General features: G+C 32.1%; 1 protein-coding gene across 3 annotated transcripts; it reads left to right on the plus strand.

Moving 5' to 3' along the window:
* The first annotated feature begins 1881 nt into the window (after positions 1 to 1881).
* On the plus strand, positions 1882 to 16681 carry LOC134683190 (caspase-14-like). 3 transcript variants are annotated; one of them, XM_063542333.1, is made up of 6 exons: positions 1882 to 2083; positions 2963 to 3031; positions 12124 to 12336; positions 14285 to 14487; positions 15091 to 15214; positions 16175 to 16681. In XM_063542333.1, exons 2-6 carry the CDS (start codon positions 3025 to 3027, stop codon positions 16393 to 16395), a joined length of 768 nt encoding a protein of 255 aa, XP_063398403.1. In that variant the 5' UTR covers positions 1882 to 2083; positions 2963 to 3024; the 3' UTR covers positions 16396 to 16681. The 3 variants fall into 3 exon arrangements, with proteins under 3 accessions (XP_063398403.1, XP_063398402.1, XP_063398404.1); XM_063542332.1 differs by having other exon boundaries at positions 1883 to 2083; positions 12053 to 12336; positions 16175 to 16680; XM_063542334.1 differs by having other exon boundaries at positions 1885 to 2083; positions 2963 to 3053; positions 12053 to 12336; positions 16175 to 16679.
* The last annotated feature ends 356 nt before the right edge of the window (positions 16682 to 17037 follow it).

The raw sequence follows: 17037 nt of genomic DNA on the forward strand, positions 1-17037 counted from the left end.
TTGGAATCAAAAGGGACAACCCCAAATATTAAAGAGAACAGAGTTGGTCGTTTTAAAGAAAATTTATCCAAACACAATACAGATGCATTGTCAGAGTAATGGGCTGTCAGAGTAATAAGTGATCGGAATAGTGGGCTTTCGGAATAGCGGGCTATCGAAGTAAAGGGCTGTCGGAATAATGGGCTGTCGGAGTAATGGGCTGTCGAATAATGGTTGTCGGACTAATGGGATGTCACCTTTATGTCAGTATCTGTCTAATAAATATGTGGCAGTTAGGATTGGTATGTCATTATTAGCTCCCTTTGGTTAAACTCCAAATTTTCATTGTTAATTGATTTACATGAAGCTTGTTAAGTATATAGTTAAATTACATAGCGTTTGCTTTTTGAAAACATTGGTTAAAGAGAAAAAACATTTATATTGTAAAGTATAATATTTGCATCGTCGCAAAATCTTTGGTTACCTTCTGTAAAAAACATACATGTTTTATAGAACTAGTTATAGATTCGCATATAGCAATCTCTGATGACAGACATTTAGTCCAAGTCCAACAATCTTTTGATTTGTGCATCATTATCTGCTACATGCCTTCTTATTACGGCTTATTTGTAGTCACTCAATGCTCCATATCTACTAACGTTTTGCTTATCATGATAAAAGATGTATTTTGTTGATTGAAATATAAACTGCGGTTTCCACTGTTTTTGGTTTCATTTATTTAGATATTTTAAAGCGCTTTTACATTTGGCATCCATCACCTCCATACTAATCAGTTCACAAACTAGAATAAGCTGTTCATGTGGCCCGAATCCCCGAATCTCTAGCAGAATTGTTCCTGCTACATATGTATATCTTTATTTTCCAATGTGGGTTCCCATTATTTCATCCCGAACGATTTCTAGCTATTTCAGGACCTAAACTTATTTTATCCACTGTTTCTTTGTTCTGGTCCTGAACTTGCATTGAGTATTTGCCACTGGACATTAAACAAGCATCAATTCTCGATGTCGACCTTGGCCATTATCGGAATCATGAAAAAAAAGATATAAAATGGAATGTTGAAGTTCGTTAAGATAATGATTGTTAAATCCAATGCCCTGTGTAAGGCCAGAAGCATGATATCTGTATGATAAGATATCGCCGCAACGTTATGCATGTTAAAATATCCTTTCAACAACTTTCTTTGATGCTCGTACAATGCACGTTTTCTTTCTCTACGCAAACTATATATGCTTCTAACCAACTTAACTCATTTTGCATTAGCAAACAAATCTGTATCGGCTTCCATTGTAAAACTCACTTTTAGTTGTACTCTTCCGGAATATGCATGAAATAGTTGCCACTATACATTTAAATAATCCATCAATATCATATAATTATATGCTTCACATCATTACAATCTAATATATTCTAATAAGATTTAATTTACGATTACTCCAGATAATCCTTAAAAGATCTTACAAGAATACAGTCACAGAAATAAACAAACACAAATTAAATACTTAGATAAGCCAGCATAGGTGTTTGTATGTCAAATTTTACTTTTTCAACATATTTAAATAATTAAGTTGCTTGCAATGAGCATTGCCGTATAAACAGATACAACTAGTATATATTTGTTTAGGGGCCAGCTGAAGGACGCCTCCGGGTGCGGGAATTTCTCGTTACATTGAAAACCTGTTGGTGACCTTCTGCTGGTTTTTTTTTCTATGGTCGGGTTGTTGTCTCTTTGATAAATTCCCCATTTCCATTCTCAATTTTATATATCACATTTTTTTTTAATTCATTCATAATAATAAATATACACTTAATATTTGTGTTTGCACTGGTTGTTTTTGTAGAACGAGTATAAATAACTTACATATATATGCTGACATAATTATGTGTCATTTAAAAATAAAGTTATCTAAATTTAGCACAATTTGACGTGATCGTCATGCACCAAAGATATCGGAAAAGTATTTAGAAATATAAATCAGTTGAATATTTAAATGTGTACCTGGAATAGGGTACGTACTGTTTCGTGTGAACAGCTAGCCTAAAGACTTTATTGACGAAAATATGTCATGAAAATCTATAAAAGGTAGGACAATAATTTCATGAATTTACTGAATACATTTTTGTAACTTGATAACAGTTTAAAATGAGAAAATTGATCTAAAAAATATAAATATTGTTAGGTGTATCATGGAAGTATTCATTTTATATTGACAATATAATACTTCCATGGGTGTATGTACATGTATAAATATTAAGAAACTTCAATGAAACAAAAACCCGGAAATACAACAGACACACGTCACACCATGCACATCTATACGTCAATATATTGTTTTGTGTTTTATTTGGTTCTTCATTGTTTATTTAAACTTTAATTGGCACTAATGACAATAGTTAAAATTGATAATATAGATATCAAAAGTTACCTTTAAAAATCAAATGTTATAGTCAACACCTTGCGAAAATCTTGAATTAATGTAGGGTTGCTGGAAATTTCAAAAAGTAAGAACACATGAGATACGTTGGTCATCTATTATATATACAACGAGTTATCCTATTGGAAGGACAACAATTAGGGTTTGAAGTTTTTTGGTAAAGCAATACGGAATCCTTGGAGTAGTGCCGTTCCGATAATGAACCCTTCGCGTTAGTGAGGTTTCTTTTCTTACTGTGTCGGGTGGTGAGGGTGGTGAGGGTGGTGGATAGTCATGACAGTTACTTAACATGATATTTTACACAATTAAATTTTTAATGTTACGATTTCCTCGTCTACTTATTATACATGGTTTAATATACGGCAAACAAATGCATATACTTTTTGGAACGTCACTTTCCGGAATATATATCCGGTGTCATTAAAGCTAATTGACTAAAACATTCGTTCCTGTGTATACGTGTAATATTACATGTATTTAATATTATTTATTTTGTGTTTATTTTTTATATATATATTTTTTTTTAGGTTGATCTAATGAATACATTATTTGAGAAGAATAGTAATGCATACGGCACAAGATCAGCAGCATGTTAAGTATGTGAACCGTACATGTAAGGTCTAAGTGTTTATTTTCAAAGCTAAAGAGTTGAAGTTAAAAGAAAAAAGAGTAAAATCGATTGACTCTTTATCTTTGTTAATCTCATCAAGCTTTTTGTGCGGTACAGGCGCGGATTCAGGGAAAGAGGGTGGGGGGGGGGCGTTTCCAGGGATGGGAACCCTTTTTTTCGGACGATCAATGATCTTGAAAGGGGACATTAAGTTGGACCCCACTCCCCCCCCCCCCCCCCCCCCCCCACACACACACTTTTGTCCTGGAGTTAGGACCACCCCTTTATTTAAATACCTGGATCCGCCCCTGGGTGTACCGTCGGGGACCTACATGTATATAGTATATATATTGTTTTGTGCCGGACGTACATCGACCATATAGGGCTTTGTTTGTTCAGTATACAAAAAAGAACAATAAACAACATTTTTGACTCCTAAATTCATTGTTATAGGCAAGCTATAAGATGTTGAATAAAAATTAAAAAAATATGTTTTGTTGTTTATGCGAACTCCTTTGGGAAGTATATTACTTCACGCAATTTTTATCATAGATCTGAATATTTTAAATAATATTTGGTTTGAAGAAAACAATGATGTATCCAATACAAAGTTAAGTACCATATGAGATAATACATTAAAACAAATGGAATCAAGCAACGAGCACGTTGCTTTTTTCAATTTCAAAGGAGTATGATATAACTCTATTATTGTAGAAAAAAGGGGTGAAACTCAAAAGAAAACGAAATAAAATAGATGAAAATACAAAAAAAAAATATATAATTGTTATTGTTTGAATACGTGGCATGACTAGACAATATTGTGTAAGTGTACCTACTTGTTATAACGTTTTGGAATTCAGTTGTTGCTGTTACACCATTTTGGAAATAATTATGCATTCATGAATGAATATCCTCATCCACATTTGGTAACATGTATATTGTTTGCCTTTTTCGAGTTAAAAGAATTCAGCATTTTCAGTATTCAGCATTTTCAGTATTCAGTATTTTCATTTTTGAATAGTTGTGACTCCCTGCATCTGCTCTTGTATGTTGGGTTCCACTTATACTATATCACGAATAGAGTTGATGAGTGACTTTGCGTACACGTATATGTGTCTGTTCTGATATTTAGAGGTCTGTTCTACTATGGGTTGCATATCGTACATTTTGTACGTATCATCTGATGTCTACTTTATGTTTAGTCTACTCTTTATGTTGTTGAACGAACGTACATGTACAAATATACTTTTAGATTTAGTTGTTGACCGTACGTATACGTTTAGTTTGGGATATATTTTCAACTCAATGTGTTGTTGACCGTACGTTTGTCATTTGTATTCATTGAGTTTTAGACGTTCATTTCATTCTACATGTATGTGTTGATTACGAAACCTATACTGTAAACCAACTTATTTTCGCGTCTTTTGCATGTAGAAAATAAACGCGAATATAAATCGTCGCGAATATGTAAATCTTGGCTCATACCTCATTAGAAATTAGAATACATCAAGTAAATGAGGGTGCATTTCTTTCTTACACAAAAGATGCAAACGACTAAGCGCGCACATGTTTCGATAATTTGTTTCTAACATACGTTTGCAAAGTTTACACAAACTTTGACAAACTATGCAATCGCTTACGATGCGTCTACAGTTTGTCGTCCGTCGTTTGTTAGTTCAAAAGCTATATTTGTTTCTAACTTGAACTTGATCAAACGATAGAATCATATGCAAAACAGTGTGGCCATTGATTGACGTCCTAAATTATCCCATTGACTGAGACAGATTATGTGAACTTTTGTCTGTAACGACCGCTGCTCACTATGTACTTGTTAAAGACACTTAAGTACAGCTATTTGTAAGATCCAGGCAGGGGGTGATTAATCATATGTCTCAGAACTGCTTAATTCTTTTATATAATAGGCAGTTAAGATTGAAATAAAGTTTGCAAGTTTTTTTTTTACATTTTCTTGAACGGTTGCTATGGAAACATGCAGCCATTTTTTTGAGGAATTTATGATGAAATCAGGCATGAAAATTGGAAAATGTCTACTTTTTGGTTGCAGCAATTTCATGATAATGACAATTTCAAGAAAAGAAATAATTTCAACATATAATTAGGCATTATATGAAGTTTATATTTTGATGTTGAGTTTGTGAATTTTTTTTGTGATATTAGGCTAAAATGGTATTTAAAAAGGTGCAAAAATCTGTATTTTGACATTTTCTGAAAATAGCTTAAGTATCATACTTTAAATGAAGAAAAATTAACATTGAGCAGACAAAGTCATTATAAACTATGGTTGCATCTTAAAGTTTGTACATTGAATTATTAAAAACAGGAAAAAAACATCTGGGTTTTTTTGAAATTTTTTGTTACCATGGCAACAAAAATTGCTAAAATTCATAAAAATGATAAAACATAATACTTGTTCATTATCAAACTTTTTGCTGTTTTGTTTGTATTAATGTAATTTAACAGACAATAAAACTTATGATTTGTTTGAAAATGATAAAAAAAATATATAAGCTTTAATATAAAAGGCTGAAAGACCATATAACCAAAAGAAAGCCCTAGCAACCGGTCTGAAATTGCTAAATTAATTCAGAATCAGCATCAAATACATGGTTTTCTAGGTATTGGATACATATAAATAATGGAGTTTGAATAATAATACTAAACAGTTAGATAGTTAATTTACACTTGATCTGCTTTTGGTTACCATGGGAACAAAAAAGTTCAGATTTGATACAAACCATTATGTACCTTATAATATCTGTTTTGCAGCCCTGTAATCGGACTTCTTTCAACCATAATCAACAAAAATCATATTTCTCTATATTTACAACTCATATCTCTTGATTTCATGAAAGGGTCATTTGTTTATTGTAATAAGAAAGTACGGCATAGAAATTTTAGATGGAGAGACAGAGTTAATAATATAGGACTGCTGAATTTGGTACATGGTTTCCTCAAAAAATTGTATTCCTGGATTTTTCTCAATATCTCCAAATTCAAATTTTATTTTGGTCTAGAATTGTAAAAGTTAACGGTACGTCTAAACACTGCTAAGGACTCCTTTGTGCACTAAAGACCTACACAATGCCACTTAGGACTAGAAGGAGTGCTGTTATGTATATTATTTTTACATATTATGGCAGAGATAGATATTTAATGCAAAAAAATCAAATTTTATAGAAACAATAATCTTAAATAAATAGATATTCAACATTGTTTAAACGGTTCGTTCTTCCTATTCCCACTGTTTTTTTTATAAATCTGGTTAGGAAAGTGAAAAATGCATGTGGGAATAGGAGGAAAACTTATCTAAACAAAGGATTATACTTAATCAACTTTTAATTGGCCAATGTTTTTTGGGATAGGAAATAGGTTATTTTTCTATATGTCTGAATTTTTTGTTTTTAATTCAAATAAAAATGAAAGAAATAGAAGGAAATTCTGAATAAGTGAAAGAGACAAAAACATGATCATATAGCATTAAACAATCGAAATAAAGAAATAAAGCAAATTATCTAATATTTCTTTTATAACACAAATTCAAAAGTAAAGTCACGCAAGCATTATAATATGAAACAAACAATACAAGAAACAGCACTACAGCAAATCACACATTGTAGCACACACACAGAAATCCACAGTATATTAGCCTATTAAAGTTTATTTATCTATTCAATGTGAATAAGGTGGGTGGCTGCAACGCCAAACTGTACTGTTGTTACTTCTTGGTGGGGCATTAATGGGGAATCTAGGCCTCAACCATGATTCACGCCTAGATTCCTCATGTTTCAGTTGTTTTATTTGTTTAAATGTTTGGTCGCAAGTGCTGGAATGTTTCGTTGACGTGCTTTGCCATTCCTTTAGATGATGTGTAGTCTCAGCCCCAGTATTTCAAAATGATCCCATCAGTATTTTGTTTCATAGTCAGTAAAGAGCATGCAGTCTAATTAGTTGTGTAATTGTTTTATTTGTTGTTTTGGCTTTAAATTAGCTTTCAGTAACTGAAGTACTCCAGATATGTTCTTAGTGTCTTTTTGTTGTTGGTATATACAAGTAGCCGGCCATTTCCACTTTGTGTTTATGTTTGACAGGGAGGATTGGAATCCCACTTACATGTTTCACCTTGCCACATTCCATATGTGTGTACATTTCCCAAGTCAGGAGCCTGAAATACAGTGGTTGTCATTTGTTGTTGTGTTACATCAAAACAATATATTTGTCACATTGATTTGTTTGATCATTTGTGATTTCGGGGCCCTTTGTAGCTGACTATGCAGTATGTAATTTGCTCATTGTTGAAGGCAGTACAGTGACATATACCAGAATCCAAATTCCTGTTCCTTGTTCTTTTCTCCAGATACTTGGTGTGTATTGTAAACAACAGTGGTTTGTGTTGATAAATTATTATATATGCTGCATTTCTAATTTTAGATTAACAAATGCAATGATTTTTTAATCATATATTACGTATATCTCTGTCTATCTGACTTGTTCTTTATTTTAAGGTACGCTTTATAGAAAAAAAAAACAGTTTGCAAATAAACTGTGTATCAATTTTTTATCAAAATAATACACTTTAACAGCAATGGCTGTTCCAGTCATCTTAAAAAGGGGGCCCAATCCAGAGTAAAATGGGGGGGAGGGGGGTCCAACTATATGCTCTCATTCAAATGCTTTGATCGTCAAAAAAGGGGGTTTCCAACCTCCGGAGCCCCAACCCCCACCCCCAACCAACACCAACCCTTTTCTTTCTGGATCCGCCATTGAACAGTGTATCAACTATATTACCTTTTAAAAAATACAGGTAAATCTCAGGTTAATTTTTAATTAACCTTGATTGTTATATAAAACCAATTTATAATTAATAAAACCTATTGAAGGAATAGTGATTTTTAAAAGTGTGAATAGGAGGAATACACCATTTAGACAAGTGCCCGTTTTTCTTTGATATGCCGAAAAAAATCAATGAACCGAAATATCATATGCCAAATAACATAACAGTTTCTGATGAAACAATCATGATCTTTTTATTTTAAGTATTTTTTCCAACTAGTTTGATATCTGTTTACAAAGCATATGGTACTATGTGGTATGTGATTTATTTATTGTTGAAGGCCGTAGGGTGACATATGTTTATTTATTTCTGTTTCAATTCGTTTCTTGTGAAGATTTGTCTCATATCATGAGTTTCACCCAGTCACGTCAGTTATTTAGTCGTCACGAAGTTGGTTTCCATACATACATACCATATAATATTTTTTCGACTTTCATGTATTTATTTTTTTATTATTTCGGTTCAAATAAAATAAAAAGATGTGGTATAATTGCCAAATTGAAACAAATCTTCACAAGAGACCAAAATGACACAGAAATTAACAACTATAGGTTATCATACGGCCTTCAACATTGGGCAAAGCCCATGCCGCACAGTCAGCTATGAAAGGTCCCGAAATGACAATGTAAATCAATTCAAACAAGAAAACCTATTTATTAACAAATAAGGAATGAAAAACAAATATGTAACACATAAACCAACAAAATCCACTGAATTACAGGCTCCTGACTTTGGACAGGCACATACAAAGAGAAGGTGGCAGGGTTAAATATGTTAGCAGGATCCCAACTATATATAAATTTATCCTCATGAAAATCTTTATACAGATAAATCAGTAATAATTAAGAATTTGACATAATGTGTAGACACCTATAACTACTAGTATTGTTGAAATCTTTATGTTGCCTGCTAAATTTCATTAGTTGGGTTTTTTTTTCGTTTGATTGCTGTGTAATTGACGTACAACCTACATCTCCTACAGTTTTAGTTCCATTTTGGTGTACTTACAAAAAGGTGTATGCAAAATCATAACCAAATATAGATGTATTGCTTTTCGTCCCTTAGGTTATATGCTTAGATAAAGATGAATTAATGAGAAAGGTACCTCAATTTAGAAAGTTAAATAAACTGAAAAAAAAAATTCACTTTGCAATCTTAAACTCTCCCCATTTTTTTCCATTTTTCGTTCAATAAATTGTTTATATTTATTAACGGGAGTTCACTTTTAATTTGTATACGTTTTGGGTCACGAATAAATGTTATTTTAATCATAAAAAGGGGGAATATGCCAGTTTTCAGACAATGCTTTGAGTAGTTATGAAACTTTGGTGACGCCAGGTTTATATCTTTCAACATAACCTCCCATTAGTTTTTCATGAATTTGTGATATGACATTGAGAAAATATTATTTCTTAATATTCTTTGAAAAAGCGACGGGCGTAACATGTGCTCATGGCGCAGCTAATTATTTTTATTTTATGGAATTATACCCTTTCAAAGTCTAGGATCGGTTAAGAGCACATTTGAACTTTGCAGTATATCTGAGGTAGTTAATGCACACCTTAGCTGTGCATGATCCTGATTTATGAAAGATTCAAACAAAAAATACCCAACCTCCACTCCTCCCCCAAAATGCAACAGTGTATATATTAAAATTTGTTAAGTCTTTTAAATGAGCAAAGACAGTCATGACAGTACTGAGAGTGAAACAAAGCAAAGCATGCAGTTATATTCCCATTAGAAAAAATGAAAATTACTAACATAATTATATGTATTTTTTTACATAAACTATATTATACATCATGTGATTGACTGTTATGGGTGATATTTGTCACCATGGCAACTGTTGTAATAATACAGCACGATTGCAGTTTAAAGCTCATATATATGCTTCAATGCATGTCTTTTCATAAGGGTTTGGAATTAATTGAGAACATTGAATTCCCCATACCGCAGAATTCAAATTAATAATAACTCTGTTTCCAAGGGAAAAATACGTTAACATGGTGATAAAATTCATGAGAGCCGCACGCAATGTTTTATTTATTTTTGTCAGGTAGTATTCATACTTTGATACTACAATGCTAGAAAGATTTACATATTCTCAATTTTTGGAAAAACACAGGAGAAAATTTGATTATTTCACAATACTTCATGATTTCGAAAAAAAAAAAGTCTTTTTAAGTATTTTTTAACAAAAATATAAACGTCGGGGTTGAACTGCAATACTAACTAAGCTCTGAAGCTAAAACCAAGTTATATCGATGTTATACATGTCTATGAAATTTCTGAAAATAAAATTGATTCTATTCATTATCATTATTCTATCCATAATCAGACTCTCCGACCAAACGTTATCTTTTCAAGAATCTACATGTATGATTTTTTTTTCAAAATAAACCTACCCCCCCCCCCCCTTTTTTTCCCTAACCTTCGGTTCTTACCTCAATGTTTCATTATATATTATATACAGACAAGACTGTGAGTGAAGCATAGCATGCAGTCATATTCCAATTTGAATATAAATACCGTCTATATATAATATATGTATTTTTTTCACATAAATTTCTATTGATACATTTTAAAATAGATGTTACTATGGGTAATATGTATTTTCATGGTAACTATTTAGGTCAGCAACTATTAACGATGATAATTTAGAGTAAGCTTATGCTTAAATGTATTTTTTTTTATCAAGTATGGACCAACTCAGTACATTAAAGCTCTAAAACTGCAATATTCTGGAAAAAATAACTCCGTTTCCAAGGAAAAATTCGGTTGCTATGGAGATAAAACTAAGAAAAGTCCCAAGCTTTTTTCTATTTAATTTGGTAAAGTAGTATCAAAACTTCATTACTAAAGTGCTAACTATGCTACATGTATACACAGTTGCTCTTTTCTCAAAATCACCACAGAAAATTTTATAATTTCGCAAAAGTCCCAAATTCAGAAAAGTTGAAAATATGCATTTTTTGGCAAATTTTTTCAAAAAAATTACAAATTTGGTTTCCATGCAATCTAAACTAAAATGATGCTCAAACCAAGTTGTATCAATGTTACATATGAAAAATAATGAAAAATGCTTGATTCTATTCCTAATCAGGCTCTGAATTGTAGTGATTTAGCTGATTTTTGGAAGATTTTACCATGCTCCACAACCAAAAAATAGAGTGTCCGTTACCAAGGCAACCACTTGTATTTTCCCACTCATATTTATTTTTTTAGCAGTATTCAGTTACTGCTTCTTCTAGGCCATTTATAGATAAAATCTGAAACCCTCATAAATCACATGTATATGGCACCCTGCCTGGTTCTTACGAAGAGCTGTACTTAAACTGTGGGGTTACCAAAGGTTCTCAATACCTAAATAAAGTAATTCGAAAAATTAATCATGAATAACACGATGTTATATGATTTATATCAATAATATAAATCAAAACATAAAGGTTATTCCTGATTAATTTTTCGGATTATTTCATTATTAAAGGCGTTAAGAACTTTTGGTGACCCTACAGTTTAAATTCTATTATAAGTAAGTAGTGAGCAGTGTCGTTACAGACAAACGTTCACATATAATTTGTACCAGTCATTGGATGAATTAAGGACGTCAATCAATGGCCACAGCCACACTGTTTTCGACGTTGTAAAAAAACCTGCTTACAAACAACATGTATAATTGAAAGTTCAAACAGTGTCAGTAAAGACTTATTAAACCTTATATTTGTTTCTACTTTCGTAGCGTTTAGAAAACAACATCAAACGTCACACAACGTTTACAAAATTTTGGTTAGAAAGAAATGCAGCCTTAGTAAATCGCGAAATTGAATAACCGCAAAGTGAACTAAAAGGGTAAAACGCGAATTTGAAATTAAGTATCCGCGAAGAAAAGTTGATCAACAGTACTCTGTTTTTTAGGGTACGTTTCCATTCTATGTGTTGATGACAGTATGAATACGCTGCCTTCTATGCTAGTTTCTGATCTATATGTTGTTGAATTGTGCCACTAAATAGCGTCTCATTTTATTGAAAGCCGTATGTACAATTATACAAATGAATACTATAGATTATTAGAATTGCGTATCGAAATATTGTATATCATATTAAAACACATTGTTTTACATTGATTAGTTATATCTTATTTAATATATATCATAGTGATAACATAAAAGAGACCAGATCAGGGAAGAAGACTATTGAAGTTTCAGAATCTGCTTTTTTGTCTCCAGATTACGACGAAAATTGCACGAAAAGAGGTTTGGCAGTTCTCGTACATAATTTTGATCAACAATGCGCAGACATAGAAAAGTTAAATGTCCAGTTTAGCAAACTAATGGAGCTTCTTGAAAGTTATGAATATGGTTTTGAAGTTTTCGAAAAAGACGGAAAACAAATTCATAAAAGTTTGTCAAAAGATGATCTATACACCTTGTGTTCTAGCGGTGAGTACATATGGGAATTAAGATTGAATGTTGCTATATCTTCGTCCAGTAGTTAATGCATTATCAGAATAGGTAAGATCTTTATGCTAGACTTACTTTTTCTGGAGGGCTGAAGATATAATCTGCTCGAGAAAATAAGGGTATGATGTTCAATATTCAATTTAGACAAACGAGACTGATTTAATTATACATTCTCCCTTTTTTGTATGCAAATATACAGTTAGACATATATAACATGAATCAGTGCTCGTATAGTAAACTTTTAAAGTCGCCTGGTATCTCGGCTCTGTTGTCAGCGATCGGTTATATTGAAATAACTGTTTGCATCACAGTTCAATGTTGGCTTTTTTGCAAATTGATTTCATTATGAAACAAAACGGACGGCTGGGAAGTAAAAATGTTAAAATTCAGGAAAACCCCAATAGTAATGTATTGAAGGTCAACGTGAAATGTATGTGTTCTCGCTCTCTGTTTCTAAAGCTAGTACAAATACATTTTAACCGCATTTTCGAAGGACATATCAGTTATTGATTTTGGGATGTATGACGGGCAGGCGGGCGGGCAGAAAGACGGACACCTGCCAAACATTGTCTCCACAATAACATGAAAACGCTTTGACCCATCTTTTATTTCATATTTAAATAATGTTGTGTCATGTGATGAAATGAAGGTCAAGTTTAATTTTCACGATTTTAGTATTTCTTCTTTTTGAGTGATCGCCATTTTAATATCCAAATGTGGTATTTTAAAATATGTTTTCTCTTGTTATCATATTATGAATAAGGTCAAGCATATGGTTAATGTCTTTTTTAACAATTATAACTGGAGAGACAATTTATTTGATTTGTTTTCCTATAGAAGTTCTGATGATTATAAGCTATACCATTAGACATTTTGAAGTTAATTACATTATTTACTAATGTTTATATATGTACATTTTTGTACATTGTAATGTTAGAGTACTATGTTAAACCATATTTCTGTTCAAATGGAAATAACCCTTCAGATTTGCAAGTATGATTTTCATTATTAATTCGATATGGAAATATCTTAGCATATAATAATAATTGGGGTTCTTTGATATGATTCTAGCACTGAACTTAGATTTTGGACATTGGACCATGATAGGTAAATGTTCAGTTTCAAATTTTTCAATTCTTTTACCACATTTATTTTGTGTCACAAAAAATATTCAATCACAATCTCAATTTAGAGATGTTTTAAGCTTAGATGTTCATATCATTACTGAACTGTTTATGGTTTGGCCTATGCAGGAAAATTCGGTTTGCTGTCTTTCTGACAGACTCTTATTTTTTCATATATCTGCTATCTGTTTAAACTTGTACACATGACAAACAACTCATTAAGATAATTATACCTTGTATTCGACAATAAAAGACCTTGAGTACAGTACATTGTAACTGTATTAAATTTTGTGCGATTGTGTTATCCATATTACAAATTAAAAACATGCGCGTTTTTTTAATTGAACGGCTAAGCATTGTATTCATTCAAAAAATGACATGAATATATGAAAAATATTTCACCAAAATATTATCCACCAGAGACCAAATAAAACAGAAATTTACAACTGTATGTCGCTGTACTACCATAAACATTGAGCTAAACCTAGACCGAATAGTTGGGTAGAAAATGACAAATGTAAAACAATTGAAACGATAAAACGGTCTGATATATGAACAAAACAATCAACATTATGCATACTGCAACAAACAAAAACCACTGAATTACAGGCTACTGACATAGGGCAGGCACCTATACATGTGGCGGGATTTAACATATGTTGAAGGCGCCAACATTCCAACAAAGTGTACAGTAGTGTGTATTTGAAGGAATATCCCTAGTTAAAAAAAAAAAAAAACAACAATAAAAAGTGAAATAAATTAACTAGCATAGCTGTTTACAGTACATTTTATACATTTTACAGTTGCAAAGGAAATTGACAACAATGAGTACAGCTATTATTACTGTCTGTTATTTGTTATCCTTGGTCATGGATCATCAGGAATTATCAAGTGCAAGACAATTACAGGAAACACAGAGTATGCTGAGCTATCAAAGATAATGGAGTCTTTTCAACCTCAGAACTGTGCGGCATTGGCATTGAAACCTAAAGTCTTCATAGTGCAGGTTTAGTATTGAATAACTAAGGCTTGTAAATCTTTTATTCTGCAATGGATATGATGTTACTTTTTCGCAAAAATATCTTATCTACATGTAAAAATCAATGTTGCAATTTAGAATTCAAAAAGAAGATTTTAGTATAAAAACTCAGGACCCATTTTTTTTTATAAATCGGCATCTACACACTCGTCCATGATCTTCATGACATATAATTGTTTGGCCAAATTGTATAAAAATAATTGCGCAAAAAACCAATTGCTCACACTTTTTTTGTTATTCTCCAATTTATTGATGCTTGTTGCTAAATATCACATGGCAGTTTTTCATGCACTATCAGGCCGAGAGAAAAAAAAGAAACAGACTACAGTACTTTGACTGTGTGAGACTCCTACTAGAAAAAAGACGACTAGAAAAGAAGTACGGCGCAGACATTTAACATTGAATCAGGCTACATACGAACCCATCAACGAGTTGCTGTTAACATCTCGACCCTCTCTCTATACCTCTGGTCAATTTAAAAAAACAATCGCAAAGCAATACATTGTTGATAATCATTTATGTCTGTGTTGCATTGATTCGTTTTACAGTTTTTTTATAACATTTTTATAGACAATGGAACCCAAGGATCCGAATCAAGCAGACGCTAGCGGGATGCCCGATGACGTTAACGAGAGAAAACAGCAGAGAATACCACGGGAAAGTGATTTCCTTACGTATACTTCTGACGAACCATGTGAGTCTCGTTCTTAATAAACTCATCACAGATACCAGGATAAATTTTTGCATTTACGACAGACGTGTGTTTCATCACAAAAGACTCATCAGTGACGCTCGAATCCAAAAAAAGTTAAAAAGGCCAATTAAAGTACGAAGACCGATTGCAAAAATAAGTCAATCAGTATTATTCTAGTTAACTTATTACGATATTTTCATACTTCATATACGGTAAACTATATTTCAATTGCGATAATGAAGTATGGATAGTATTCAATTTGACCTACCACTCAATCTTCACGTTTTGCCATGCTTGCATATTCTAAACAAGATCAAACTAATTATTTAAACAACAGGCAGACTCTTGCTTCGTAGATTGTAATGGAGTGCGAGAAATTAATGCATGTTTGATAGGAAAATTGTTTTGCCTTCGACCCCGCAGAGATTTAACGTTATTGCAATGGTTTTGATTTAGGTGAAAGTTTGTTTCTCTCTCCTTACTCGAGCTTGTGTTTTACGATAGACGTGGCTGTGATATACACTTGCACAGCTAATCGACAACTCAACCTTGTAAAGGTTAATACTAAAATTTGGCCAAAAGTCAAAGACGACCCACGGGTAAAGGTGGTATAGAAAAAGTTGCATTCCGTGATAAAAATTATCTATCCTTAATAACTAGGGAAAATCTATCTTTGCAAAACAAAGATGGCAGCAGACATTGATAAAGAAGTAAAGTGAGCTCTAGCCTGTTGGCGAAGGTTAGAAAGTGGTAAGTTTTGTTCTAACCAAATTCATCAACTGTGATACATTTAATATATCAAAGTTCCGTTAGTTGCATGTGAATCAAAGCGTACGAATATATTTTTGCCTTAAAATATATTATGTTTATTCAGTATAGCATACACCAAATCATCAATCAAAATTCATATAATGATTAACACCATGCTTTTTTTTATTATTAATTTTGTGTTTCTTGCAGGTTATTTATCGGACAATAAATTCCTAAATTCATTAGTGAAAACATTAGAAGACGAACAAAACACATGGTACACAAACCGTGGTATCAATCCGATACCAGTAACTGAAATCCAGAGTCTTCTGATCAAGATCAATAGAAAGCTTAAGGAGACAGGTTCAAAAGTGGCATATACAACATCATCATTGACTAGGAAAATGTATCTACAAAAGAGAACGTTCTAGGTGTGACTATGAATTGACTGCTATTCTGTACATTGTCTTATCGACTTTACGATTCCTGAAAACACATATAGTCGGACAAGTTATTTGCAATGCTATGTATTCGTATTATTTATACATATATATTTTTGTTAATTCAAAACGTTATATGTTGCCTACTTTTTTTTTTACTTAGTCACTTTAAAGACTCTTATATTACGACTAGAATACCATTTCTGTTGAATGCGCGAGAAACCTCATAAAATGTCCATATGTTGCAACCTAAAATATGCAAGAGACAAGTCATGTATCATTGTAAAAGTTACTAAGTCAGACAACTTGCTTGGCTTGATTGGACTTTACATGAACATTCAACGAAGGAGGGGCAATAATCAATATTGGACAGGTAAACTTAAAAAACCCTTTAACAATATGTATACATCATTGCTGACGTCACAGATTTGAATCTTTCTTTAGACTAATACAATGGGATACAGTATTGTTTTAGCAAAATAGTATTTCAAACAGAAGGTAGTGACAAGTAGGCATTCATATTTTATGATAGTACATGAATGCAAACAAAGCCTTTTATAATCTACGTCATCAAAGACAAAATTATGTTTTAAAAAGTTTTCCAAGCTAAGCTATTTGAATAAAAGAATGGAT

This window comes from Mytilus trossulus, chromosome 9 (assembly GCF_036588685.1).
Source record: "Mytilus trossulus isolate FHL-02 chromosome 9, PNRI_Mtr1.1.1.hap1, whole genome shotgun sequence".
NCBI lineage: Eukaryota > Metazoa > Mollusca > Bivalvia > Mytilida > Mytilidae > Mytilus > Mytilus trossulus.

Bases quoted from the DNA above. Each gene is read 5' to 3' on its own strand.
- LOC134683190 (XM_063542332.1), top strand. From the start codon at position 3,000: ATGCATACGGCACAAGATCAGCAGCATGTTAA. The intron at 3,032-12,052 runs GTATGTGAACCG...TATATATCATAG, and splicing joins CAAGATCAGCAGCATGTTAA to TGATAACATAAAAGAGACCA. The intron at 15,215-16,174 runs GTGAGTCTCGTT...TGTTTCTTGCAG, and splicing joins GTATACTTCTGACGAACCAT to GTTATTTATCGGACAATAAA.